The 13,312-nt window shown below is 40.8% G+C and overlaps 1 protein-coding gene across 7 annotated transcripts in view; it reads left to right on the forward strand.

Annotated features, from left to right (window-relative positions):
- The window catches only part of RBM44 (RNA binding motif protein 44), a 164,570-nt gene that overhangs the window by 10,105 nt on the left and 141,153 nt on the right, over positions 1-13,312 (forward strand). For all 7 annotated transcript variants that reach the window (XM_081967047.1, XM_081967046.1, XM_081967048.1 and 4 more), the window contains 3 exons: positions 642-812; positions 2,751-2,826; positions 3,197-3,278. In XM_081967047.1, coding sequence (XP_081823173.1) covers positions 642-812; positions 2,751-2,826; positions 3,197-3,278 — 329 coding nt within the window. The remainder of the gene's footprint in view (positions 1-641; positions 813-2,750; positions 2,827-3,196; positions 3,279-13,312) is intronic.

A 13,312-nucleotide genomic window follows, 5' to 3' on the forward strand; every position in this document is an offset into this window, starting at 1 on the left:
CCATGCATAGCCTCTAGGAAGCTTTTAGAGAGCTCCTGGGTGCTGGGGAGGGCAGAAATGAGCAGAAAACAGCCAATTTTTTGCTCAATTTTACCCCGCCAGCCCCCAGGAGCACTCTATAAGTTTCCTAAAGGCTGTCCATGCCCTTTTTTAAAATGAAAAAAATGTGCCCATTTTCGCAAAAAAGGGCCGTTTTTTGTTCATCCCCCCCAGCACTTTGCAAGCTCCTTAAAGGCTATTCATGCCTTTTTGAGGGGGGGGGGGAATGGGCCCGTTTTTGCAAAAAACTGCCGTTTTTGGGAGGTTTGCAGAGTGCAAAAACTTTTTTTTAATTTGCCTCTTCAAAACCTTGGTGCATCTTATCCTCCGAAAAATACGGTAGTTTGACCTTACCTGCTTCTAGAACTGAGGGAGAATGACTGGCTCAGGGTCACCCAGCTGGCTTTGTATCTAAGTCTAAGGACTAGAACTCACTATATTTCAAGTTCCAACCTGGTGCCTGAAACCACTACACCAAACTGGTTCCCATCATTGAAGGGATAGTTTACAGAAATGAAGGGGGGGGGGATTTTTCTTAAAGTTTAAAAATAATTTAGTCCATATTTCTTGGTATTAATATTAACTAATATTTCTGTTGAAAGGATGATGCAACTATCAAAAGAAATAAATTGTTTGCCAAACTGTAGTAAAGAAACGCTACAGAGAGCCTTCAAAGCTGAAATGCAGCTTTTAAAACGTCGTTATCAGATGTTTTATCAGCACTGCTGGCAGACTTGTAAGCTTTTTATGAAAGAAAAGGAAAATATAAGCAGGTTTGTAAGAAATGATGTTTAAAATAAATAGGTTATATATAGAAGACCCAAGATTTGGGTATAAAAATAATACTCATTGTATTATTCCAGTAAAGAGGTGCAGTATAGGATTACACCATTAGTTTTGTAATTTTCTCATGTTGTGGGTATGCCTGATATTTAAAAGTGTCCCTCTGATACAAAATAAACTGACTTCCACTTCTTTGTTTTTTTCTACACATCAGCTATATACTTTTTCCCATTTTTGTTTCCTTTTCCATGTCTCTGCAAGTTTTATATCTTCAGCTTGCCACCTCCTATTGTTGGTGTTATTCTTTTAAATATATGCCTGGGTTCTAGAAGTAATGTGAGAAAATGAAAATGGTCAGAAACCAGAGTATTCTATGAGGTTATTTCAGTCATCCCTCATTTTTCCCCTAGGATTCTATTCAGATATGCTTTCTATGAAGCTAAGGATTGTATGATTCTAGAAGAGTACTCTCAGGATCCCTTTCACTTTTCTGTTCCAAGATTAAATATAGCTATTTCTCAGCATCTCCTGATAGAACATACTTTCCAGTTTTTTGAGTATTCAGTATGCAAAATGCAGCCAATATAGTCCTTGGTTGCATCAACAGAGAGCTATTATCAAGATCACAAGAAGTGACAGTACTGTTGTATACTGCACTAGTGAGGCGACATTTGGAATAGTTGTCACCACAATACAAAAAGATACTATGATTCTAGATAGAGTGCAAAGAAGAGGAATAAACATGACCAAGGGTCTGGAGGCTGAACCATATGATGTATGGTTAAGGCAATTAGGTATGTCTAGTCTAACAAAGACAAGAATTATGGGTGACATACAAATGCCTTCTAGTTGAGCGAGTAATCGCAGAGACAAGGGGGGAGATTTATTCTGCGAATAGGACAAGAAGAAATAGAGGTCCAGCCTGGAACTAAGAAATTTCCTGACAATAAGAATAATTTATCAATGAAACAGTTTGCCTCCAGGAGTTGGACGTTTTCAAGAAAAGACTAGACATCCATTTTTCAGAATGGTGTAAGGTTTCCTGGCTTGTTCAGGAGGTTGGAGTAGAAGACCTCCAAGGTTCCTTCTAGCCATATGAGTCTATGTTTCTATTTTTCTGCCTAAAGAAGACTTTTAAGCACTTCTTAAAAGTCTCAGCTCAAAGCAAGATTCATTTCTTTAGTAGTCTGACCAAAGCATATAAAGTAGACAAACTTTCTGTTATTTGAAAATTATTTTAATTCATTTATCTATTTGAATCTTGTCTTTATTATTTTTACAAATAACTCAAGCTGAATATATGCAACACATCTTTCTCCTATTTTCTCCAACTTTGTGAGGTGGATTGGACTCAGAGAGAGTGACTAGCCCAAAGTCACCTAGCTGATTTTCATGGCTAAGGCAGGACTCGAACTCATAGTCTCTGAATTTCTTGCTCAGTATTTTAATCACTAGACCAAACGTCATTTCATATTGCCTCACCATTCATGTTTTAATCAGTTACTATTCCAAGATCTTTTTCAAAAATAGTATAGTCAAGCTAGGTATTCCAAATAGTCTTGGAAATTAAAATAATAAATAATAAAATAAATGAATGCTATTCATCTGGAAATTAGAATTCAATCAGGAAATATGGAATAATGTGGCTAAACACTATTTCTGTAAAAAGCTACTGATCTTCCTTAATATTTCAGGTATATATTATTTTGTTAGAACAACTAAATGTATTTACATACTTAAATACATTTCACACAAAATTTTAAAATATATTTGATATACTTGAAAGAATGGATGTAATTTATGCCTGAAAAGAAAGGTTTCTAATAAAAATGTAATTTAAGGCAAGATTAATAAGAAAACTGGTTGGAAAATATTTTGTCTACCTATTAAAATACTGTATTTATTTAATATTCTGTCTTAATTTTTAGTTCATCACTTGGAACCAGAAAATCGGTGTCAGAAATGTTATTTTCACACAATAATGAAGTACCTTTACTGCACTTAGTGAGTTGGAGATTGGGTTTTTTGCATATTTATTTCATTACTTTGAGTTTGTGGTCTTTTGAAGTGAGGTATTTTGAAAGCAAAAACAACACATTTTTAGCATCCATACCTCAAAGCATATATGTATTATGTAATATATATTATTATATTTTGAACATGAATATAATAAATTTTACTAATATATACTAATTCATTTTTTGTTTCAAATTGTTCAGTTTCTAAAATAACATTCAAGGGATGAAATTTAATTAGTAAAAGCAATTCAAGTTTCTAATGTGATAATTCTGAGGAAAATTCTCAGAAAAGTATTATATAAGCCAAAGAACCATAGTAAAACTGAAAACAAAATTCAGCATAGACTTTTTAATAGATTACATCTCAAAAGAATGAAAACAGTGATTCTCATCAGTACCTTTCCAAGACGGAGAAAGAAAACAGTCTTGAAGAGAAAAGTAAGTTCAACTTCTTTCTTTAAATTGTACTTGGAGCTAAACCAATATTCAGTCCATGTCCTACAATGTAGACGTAATATGTGCTCAAACATCAAGAGCCAATTAAAACATAGGTTTCTGCCTTTTGGAGCAATTGTACTTTCAGAATATTCTTTACATGTATCCCCGTGTAAAGTGTTTTATAGCATTACAGTAATCTTTCTAAGTGGTAGTAGAGTACATTTTGCTGTCACCAGGTCTTCTGTGCAAGTTAGGAAATAGCCATGATGCACCCCCTGGCCACTGCCTACTCCTATTGCTAAAGCAGGAGTCATGAGTCCAAATCCTCAAATCATAAACCTGACCTTGAATAGGTACCATCTCTATCCAGAAATATAGTGGTGCTGAAGGAGACTCATTGTATCAACCTGTATTGCTTGGGTGCAGTTTGAGCCATATACTTTACCATCCTCCAGGCACCAACATATCAACAGCATTCCCTGCACAACAATCAAGGATAGCAATATAAAGCTGTGTCTCATCAACATATCTCAATATGTTGGGATAGTTGCCCAGAATTGTTTCAATAGTGAAATGGGAGGCATGGATTTAATAAATAAATAAGCAAATAGCAATTGCACTTAGATTTATATACCGCTTCATACTGCTTTTACAGTCCTTTCTAAACAATTTACAGAGTCAGCATATTGCCCCCAACAATCTGGGTCCTCATTTTACCCACCTCAGAAGGATAGAAGGCTGAGTCAAGGTTGAGCTGGTGAGATTTGAACTGCCGAACTGCAGCTAGGGGTCAGCTGAAGTAGCCTGCAGTACTGCACCCTAACCACTGCACCACCTCTGCTCTTAAAATAAATATTTCTGAAAATAAATATATTCTCACAGATTCACTTATTCAGTCAGTGCAGTAGCCATGAAAGGCAGATATCCATTGAGAAAGGTGAACTACTTAATACCTACTTTGCCTCTATGTCCATTCAAAGAGAAAAAATAGTCTGACCTACCAAAAGCAGCACAGTGGGAAACAGAATAGGAATGTAGGTCAAAATAGACAAATGGTTAAAAAAAAACCACCTATCCACTCTACACGAGTTCAAATCACCAAGACTAGATGGCTTACGTTCCAGGGTTCTGAAGGCCCTGGCAGATGTGATCTCAGAAGCACTGAGCAAAATCTTTAAAAACTCCTGGAGCAGAGGGGAACTGCTAGATGACTGAAAAAGAGCTGATGTGGTTCCTGTGTACAAAAAAGGAGATCAAGGAGTCTACCAATTAGCTTGACATTAATATTTGCAGAAATCCTGGAAATCCTCACAGATTCACTTATTCAGTCAGTGCAGTAGCCATGAAAGGCAGATATCCATTGAGAAAGGTGAACTACTTAATACCTACTTTGCCTCTATGTCCATTCAAAGAGAAAAAATAGTCTGACCTACCAAAAGCAGCACAGTGGGAAACAGAATAGGAATGTAGGTCAAAATAGACAAATGGTTAAAAAAAAACCACCTATCCACTCTACACGAGTTCAAATCACCAAGACTAGATGGCTTACGTTCCAGGGTTCTGAAAGCCCTGGCAGATGTGATCTCAGAAGCACTGAGCAAAATCTTTAAAAACTCCTGGAGCAGAGGGGAACTTCTAGATGACTGAAAAAGAGCTGATGTGGTTCCTGTGTACAAAAAAGGAGATCAAGGAGTCTACCAATTAGCTTGACATTAATATTTGCAGAAATCCTGGAAAAGTTAAGCAGGTTTGTGAACATCTAGAAATGAACAGAAAGATTAACAGAAAGCAGCATGGATTTGTTAAAAACAGACCATGCCAGATAAATCTTATTATACTATATCCATAGCACTTCTCTGATAGACTAATTTAGTCACTTTATCAAAGGAGGCAATAACAGAATAATGGTAGGGTCTTTGGAGATCTAGTTCAACCCTCTGCTCAAGCAGGAGACCCTATACTATTTCAGACGAACGGCTGTTCAATCTCTTTTTAAAAACCTCCAGTTGTAATATTGCCTCCCCAGCTTTGCATCATTTGCAAATATGATGAAAATTCTTTCAAACCCTTCATCTAGGTTGTTTATGAAAATGTTCAAGAGCACTGGACCCAAGGAAAACCTTAAGGAACTCACCTGCACCCTTCCCTCCCTATATGATACTGTCTCTCACATTGTTTCATCTTACTAAGAAGTACATTGTGGTCTACTTTATCAAATGCCTTACCTATGTTGTTAGTTGCGAAGTCGTGTCCGGCCCATCATGACCCCATGGACAATGCTTCTCCAGGCTTCCTGCCTTCTGCCTTCCTTTGGAGTCCATTTAAGCTCACGCCTTCAGTGACTCCATCCAGCCACCTCATTCTCTGTCGTCCTCTTCTTCTTTCGCCCTCAATCTTTCCCAGCATTAGGCTCTTCTCCAGTGAGTCCTTCCTTCTCATTAGGTAGCCAAAGTATTTGAGTCTCATCTTCAGGATCTGGCCTTCTAAAGAGAGTCAGGGTTGATCTCCTCTAGAACTGACTGGTTTGATCGCCTTGCAGTCCAAAGAACTCTCAGGAGTCTTCTCTAGGACCATAGTTCAAAGGTGTCAATTCTTTGGCACTCAGGGAAGTCGGAGCTGACGTCACGATGATATGACGTGCAACTTGGAACTGCAAGATCCATCGATATCTCTGCATCTGGATGGTCCTTTTGGACCTAAACCGTCCCATAGGTGATAGAAAAGGGCACATCCTGCTGATCTCAGGGACATCGCCAAGTCCCTGATTGATCCAGGAGAAGCTCTTTTTTCCGGCGACAGAGCCATTGAAGCTGCTGAAGTTGGGACAGCTCCAGAACGGAAGGAAAGCAGGAGAAAAAGTGTGTCAAATTGGTGAGAAAACTTTTATTTTTAGAGATCACCCCAAAAAAAACAAAGTTAAATTAAAATTGAAGACAGAAGAGAGTAAGTGGTGAGATTAAGCCAGAATTAAACTTAGTGTTATCTTTTTTTCTTTTTTTTCTTTCTACTAATGGAATCTTTACAAATGTTTCCTACTTTTTAAATTGGATTGGTTAATTTTTCTTCTTCTACTTTTCATTCTTTTTTTTATACTTATGGATTATGAATTTTTTTTTTTACAACGCTTGATCGGATTGTTTTTCTTTTAAGAACTTTTCTCCTTAAATTCGGAATACAAAGAGGGATGTAAAAGCTGAGGAAAAAGAAATAACCCTGCCACTTAGAGGCTGGAGGCTTGGAAACATTATTTTTCTCTTTGAACATTTGACTTACATCTCAGTTTGTTTATTGAAAGTGATAATGGGAAGAGCACTGGTTGTTTATACAGGTGCTCTTCTGGAGTACTATCAGTAGCTGGACTGAAGTGAACAGAAAGCCTTGACTTGAAAGATTATAATGAACTTGGTTGAAATTTAACAAAAGTCTTGGATGTTATAGTGGCAGTGTTTATAAGTTGGAAGAATAGCGCAACATGAAAAAGAAACATTAATATTGCAAATGATTATTCTAGATATTCAAAAAATACTAGTAACAACAGAAAATATTGAGAAGAGAATGAAGAATATAGAACACAGAACAGGAAAAATAGATGGAAAAATTGAGGATACTTATCAAACGATGAAAGTTGAGGACAGAGTTCTAAAAATTGAAGAAAAAGCTGAACAAAGAGATAAAAAAATTGTTGATATTGACAATAAACTGAGTGTGGTTGGAAATGGCAAGAGTGGAATATGGAAAGGGGAGATCGACAATTGGAACTCTATCTCAGACCTACTACTACTGGAAGGACGCAGGATGATGTAATGAAAGGTCATAATAAAAATTTAGTTAAATTTAGTTAAATTTAGAGTATTATGTACTAGGGTAGTATTAGAGTATAATGGAGTGATAATAGTTATAGTCAAATAAATGAGTAACAATGATAATAATGCATATATATACACCAGATTGATAATATGAAACTTTATACAAATTGTAAATGAGGACTTTGAGAGAATGTTTAAAAGCCTTATTATGAAATATAACACATTTTATATAGAATATGTAAAGATGTAATATTATTGGATGATATTGGATGTAATGAAATGCCATAATATAGATTTACGTTAAATTTAGAATATTTTATATAAAAAGATGTAATAACAGTTATAGTCAAATGAATGTTTAATAATCATAATAATTGTTTATGTATGTATGTATGTATGTATGTATGTATGTATATTGGATTGATGATATGAGAATTTGTGTAAATTGGAAGTGGGCACTATTGTGAGAAAGCATAAAGCTTTGTAACCAACCGACATACTGTATGTAACTGGAGGATGATTTTTATGCATTGCGTGTGTCTATGTCTGTTTGTTTTATGTTTGTTTAAAAATAAAAATAAAAATTTATATATATAACAAAAATTCTTTGGCACTCAGCCTCCAACTTTCACAGCCATACATTGCAACTGGGAAAGCCACAGCCTTGACTATACACACTTTTGTTGGCGGGGTGATGTCTCTGCTTTTTAGTATGCTGTCTAGATTTGCCATAGCTTTCCTCCCCAGAAGCAAGCGTCTTTTAATTTCTTGGCTGCAATCCCCATCTGCGGTGATCTTGGACCCCAGGAAAATAAAATCTGTCACTACCTCCATTTCTTCCCCATCTATCTTCCAGTAATTGAGAGGGCCAGATGCCATGATCTTAGTTTTCTTAATGTTGAGTTTCGAGCCAATGTTTCCACTCTCCTCCTTCACTTGCATCAAGAGGCTCTTTATTTTCTCTTCACTTTCTGCTATTAGTATCATCTGCATATCTGAGGCTGTTGATATTTCTCCCGGCAATTTTAATTCCCACTTTTGATTTCTCTAGCCTTTCCCATGATGTGCTTTGCATACAAATTAAATAGGCAGGGTGCAATGGTGCAATAGTTTGAGCATTCTTTGGCATTGCCTTTCTTGGAATGTAAACTGGCAAATTGAATGTAACACTTTTACTGCATCCTCTTTTAAGATTTTGAATAGCTCAGCTGAAATACTGTCACTTCCACTATCTTTGTTGTTCAGATTTCCTAAGGCTGATTTGACTCCACATTCTAGGATGTCTAGCTCTAGGTCAGTGACCGCCCCATTGTGATTATCAGGGACGTTAAGCTCGTTCTTGTATAGTTCTTCTGTGTAATTTTGCCATCTCTTCTGCCTCTGTTAGGTCCCTGCCATTTTGTCCTTTATCATGCCCATCTTTGCATGAAATATCTCTAATTTTCTTGAAGAGATCTCTGGTCCTCCCTATTCTATTGTTTTCTTCTATTACTTTTCACTGTTCATTTAAGAAGGCATTCTGATTTCTTCTAGCTATTCTCTGGAATTCTGCATTCAATTGCATAATTCAATTGCATGCAATTGAATTCTATTCTGTATTCAACAATCTTCTGGAATTCTGCAATCTTTCTCCCTTGTCTTTTGCTTCCTTTCTTTACTCAACTATTTGCCAAGCTTCCTCAGACAGCCATTTTGCATTCTTGCATTTCTTTTTCTTTGGGATGATTTTATTTGCTACTTCTTGTACAATGTTGCAAACCTCCGTCCATAGTTCTTCAATTCTTTTTGCCTTTTGATACTATCCATGGGGTTTTCATGGCAAAGATACTGGAGTGGGTTGCCATTTCCTTCTCCAGTCGATCACGTTTTGTCAGAGCTCTCCGCTATGACCTGTCCATTTTGGGTGGCCCTGTACAGCAGAGCTCATAGCTTAATTGAGCTACACAAGTCCCTTCGCCACGACAAGGCAGTAATCCATGAAGGGGACTAAAATCTATATCCACGGCATTTCCTTGATCCTAGTCATTTTATCAAAGAACGCAATTAAGTTTGTTTTGCATTGCCGGTTCTTAACAAACCCATGCTTGCTTCTGTTAATCACTTTGATCATTTGTAGATGCTTATAAATCTGCTACTTGATTACGTTTTACAGAATTTTCCCAGGTATCGATGTCAAGCTGCTGGTCTGTAGTTTTCTGGATCCATCCCCCCCCCCCCTTTTGAAGATTGGAAGCACATAAGCTTTTTTCCAGTCCTTTGGCAGTTTCCCTTTGCTACATGGAACTCTCAGAGATTTCATTCAGTAGTTCTGAGATCACATCTGCCACTTCTTCAGTACCTTGGGGTATAAACCATCCATTTTCCTGTTATCATAGAGACAGAAGCCAGACTGGGGTATGCTCTGTCCATTAACCAATCGGACTGAGTCTACACTTATGATGTCATCAGGGCCTTGTGGCTCCTCCCCAGTTTCAGACTCAGTCCAACCTGGACTGGCTGTGAGAATTGATCTTTCTTCCAAATTATTTAATTATATCTTTAATTGGTGAATTTTTCCAAAAACTTTGCTGTTCCTCTAAATTGGTTCCTTAAATAATCCTTTATTCTATAAATTGGAGGGAAATTCGAAACTGGCTGCCTCTCCTCAGCCGTCTGATTGCCTGCGGCCACGAGTTCGCTCAGGAAGCCTGCCTTGCAATCAGATCGGCCAGCTCATGAGCTACGGCTCCACAGCTGTTTCCCCACGGCGCTCCTTGATTCTGGGCACTCGGAGGGAAACACGACTGGCCGTTTCATGCGCAGCGGTTCCAAGCGAGTCCGGTGACCATTCTGAAGATTGCCTGGCCACACTTAGTATCGGAAAAGCCTGCGAAGATAGCGGTGGCCATTTTGAAGCTCGGAAAAGCCTCAGAGAAAAAAAGTTGGCCATTTTGGGACTCTTTAAAAAAGGCGCGAACTCTACAGCAGCCATTTGGAGTGCTCAGCAATGTGGGATCACCCCGGGTCGACCGGATCAGGAGCGCCTGGCCAGCAAACGGGTGAGACCGTACCCTATCTTATTGGGGTGTTGATTTATGTTTGGGAAAATGGCTGATCCAGCTATGGATACGAATGCAGGACTAGAGGCGGCAGGGCATCAGGGGCAAAGAGCAGCAGGAAGAGGCAAGCCAAAGAGGCCCCTTCCTCAGGAGTAAACCCCAAGGTCTCTAAAGTGACTACCAGAGCAGAAGAGCGCAGGCAGAAGGCCCTTGAGAAAGAATTTCAGAGGGCGCAAAAACAACAACATAGTATAACTGCCCAGCCCTCCCTCCGAGGATCACCAAGTGGTGTCCCCAGCTCCACCTGTCTTGCTTCCCATGGGCCCTGCCCCCACCTCCCCGCCTATTCAGAAGGGGAATTGTCTTCTTTGGAGTCCTCGTCTTCGATGGAACCTACAACAGAGGCAATTTCTTTGATGTCCCTCTCAATAGGGAGCGCACCTTTGAACAGGCTTCCCTCCCGGTTACACATGGCTGTGGGGGCCCCCACACCATGTATACCTCTCCTGCTGATATGGCAACCATCATTGCTGAAACCATTAAACAGGTCATGGCTGCAGGCCTACAACAGCAACCCCAACCTGCTCCATCACATGGCCATAAACATAAATCTTCTGCTGCGGCTCAGCAACCTGATCCCTCTGCCTCTACTTCTCAGGCCTCAACTGGCAGGGAGCAAGATAACCTGCGGGACTCAGATCTGTCTGATGACGAGGTGGTCACCCCAGATACCCCTGCCTTTACCGGATTATTCAAAACTGATTGTTTCAAGTCCCTTCTACTTAAGGCCATTGAAGTTGCTAACTTACCATCTTCTGCTTCAGCTTCTACTTCACAGGATAAACCGGCAGAACCGGCTTCAACTGAGTCCCAGTACCCCATTCACCGAACCCACGGTGGAAAAAGAGGTGATCCCTGTTCCCAAGATATTCCTGAACGTCATCCAGAAGGAGTGGGAGTCTCCAGGCACGGGCCCACAGCCGACCAACCTTGACAAACATCTCTAGAACATTGCACCAGACCTCACCAAGTTCTTTGAGACTCCCCCAGTGGACGCACCGGTTGCAGCCCTGTCTTCACCTACTGTGGTCTCTGGAGCCCCTGAGGAGGTTCTCAAGCCTGAGGAGAAAAGGTCAGATCAAACCTTAGTCAAAAACTATCAGGCTGGGGCCTGGGCTGTTAGGGCCTCTATGGCTACTTCCTTTTTCTCCAGAGCGGCCCTGGTTTGGATTGAACAGCTTCAGGAGTGCATCACTACTTAATCACAGTAGATCACATAGGGATCTCAACAAGATCAGGGCAGCGGTTGAATTTGCGGCTGATTCTTCCCTTAATGCTGCTAGATTTGCTTCTAAAGCCATGGCCTCTTCGGTTACGGCCAGGCGTCTGCTTTGGCTCAAGCCATGGCAGGCGGATGTCCGTACCAAGTGGCGCCTAGAAGCCTCCCCATTCAGTGGCACCCAATTATTTGGTAATTCCTTAGACCCGTACCTCACGGAATCTAAAGACAAGCGCAAGGTCCTTTCATCCATCTACAAGAGACAGGACAGTCGGCCCGCTCCCTTCTATAGGAGGTCGCCCTTTCGACCGGCAGACGGGGGATCTTCCTTCCCCCATCCACAATGCCAATCCTATACTCCCAGACAGGGATCTCACCAGGACAGTTCCAATAGAAACACACAGCATTTCTCCTCCAAGAAATCTTACTGTGGAGGAGGCAACCACCATTTTTCACGTAGGAAATGACTATCTGAACTCTCTTCCGATCGGAGGCCACCTGGCATTCTTTACCCACCGCTGGGAGGAGACCACAACAGACAATTGGGTACTCAAAACTGTCAAATTTGGTCTCATGCTAGAATTCCTCTCCATCCCCCAGGAACACTTCGTGCCATGCCCTGTCTCTTGGTGTCCTCGCAAGAGGGCACTGAAGGAACAGGCCATTCAGCACCTGTTGGAGATCCGGGCCATCCAACCGGTTCCTCCCCATCAGGAAAGGCAGGGTTTTTATTCCTGCCTGTTTCTGGTACCAAAGAATTCCAGGGGATGGAGAGCAATTTTAGATCTAAAAACATTGAACCGCCACATTGTCTATCGGCAGTTCAAAATACATTCTCTGCACACCATCCTCCAGGCGGTCAGGAAAGGCGACTTCCTCACGTCAGTAGACTTGACCAAAGCTTACCTTCACATCCCCATCTTCATAGACCACTGAAAATATCTTTGCTTCTCCTATGGTGGGAGGTACTTTCAGTATCGAGCTCTTCCGTTCGGTCTATCCTCTGTCCCCAGGGTATTCACAAAAGTACTGGCAGCACTGGCAGCACTGGCAGCACTGGCAGCACTGGCTGCCCACCTCAGGTCATCCCCAGTTCCGATTCTCTGTTATCTGGACAACATCCTCTTGTTGTCCAGGTCTCCGGTTCAGGAAGAAAGAGATCTTGCCCTCACATACTTTTGCTCTGTGGTGTTCCAACCAGACTGTTGACCCACTTAGGTAGATATTGGACTTCCTGCAGAGGGCGCTTGATCAGGGACTTATCCCTAACAGGTACGCCGACTGGTGGTCTCTGGTCTCTGTTCTGGATGGCCTGGCATCCGAACATCTACCTTCTCACCCCTTGATCCGGAGACTTCTCCGTGGAGCGTCCAACCTGCGTCCCCCTGCCATACATAGATATCCGACTTGGGACTTACCTCGTGTCCTAGAGGCTTTGACTTCTGCGCCTTTTGAACCTTTGAGATCCACTTCTTTGAAACTGTTACCTTCAAAACGCTGTTTTTGGTGGCTGTAACCTCAGCCAGATGTACTTCTGATTTGGCTGCTCTTTCAGTCAGGCATGACTTGTGCATGTTCCATCCAGGCCGAGTTGTCTTAAGACTGGACCTGACATTCATACCGAAGGTCAATAGCTCTTTCCACCGAGGTCAGGAGTTGACCTTACCTGATTTTTGTCCGTCTCCCCATCACCAGAGGGAGCACAAGTGGCACACTCTTGACATATGTCATGCCCTCAAGATCTACATCGACCGCACCTCCTCGTTCCGCCACTCAGAAGCTCTCTTCATCTCCTTTTGCCAGGCCTCCTTGGGTACCAAGTCTTCATCGTCTAGTGTGGGGCGCTGGATAAGAGCCTGTATTAAACTGTCTTATGAACTTCAATCCATACAGGTCTCTGCAAACATTACA

Source organism: Natrix helvetica (genome assembly GCF_964273705.1).
Source record: "Natrix helvetica genome assembly, chromosome: 1".
Classification (NCBI taxonomy): Eukaryota; Metazoa; Chordata; class Lepidosauria; order Squamata; family Natricidae; genus Natrix; species Natrix helvetica.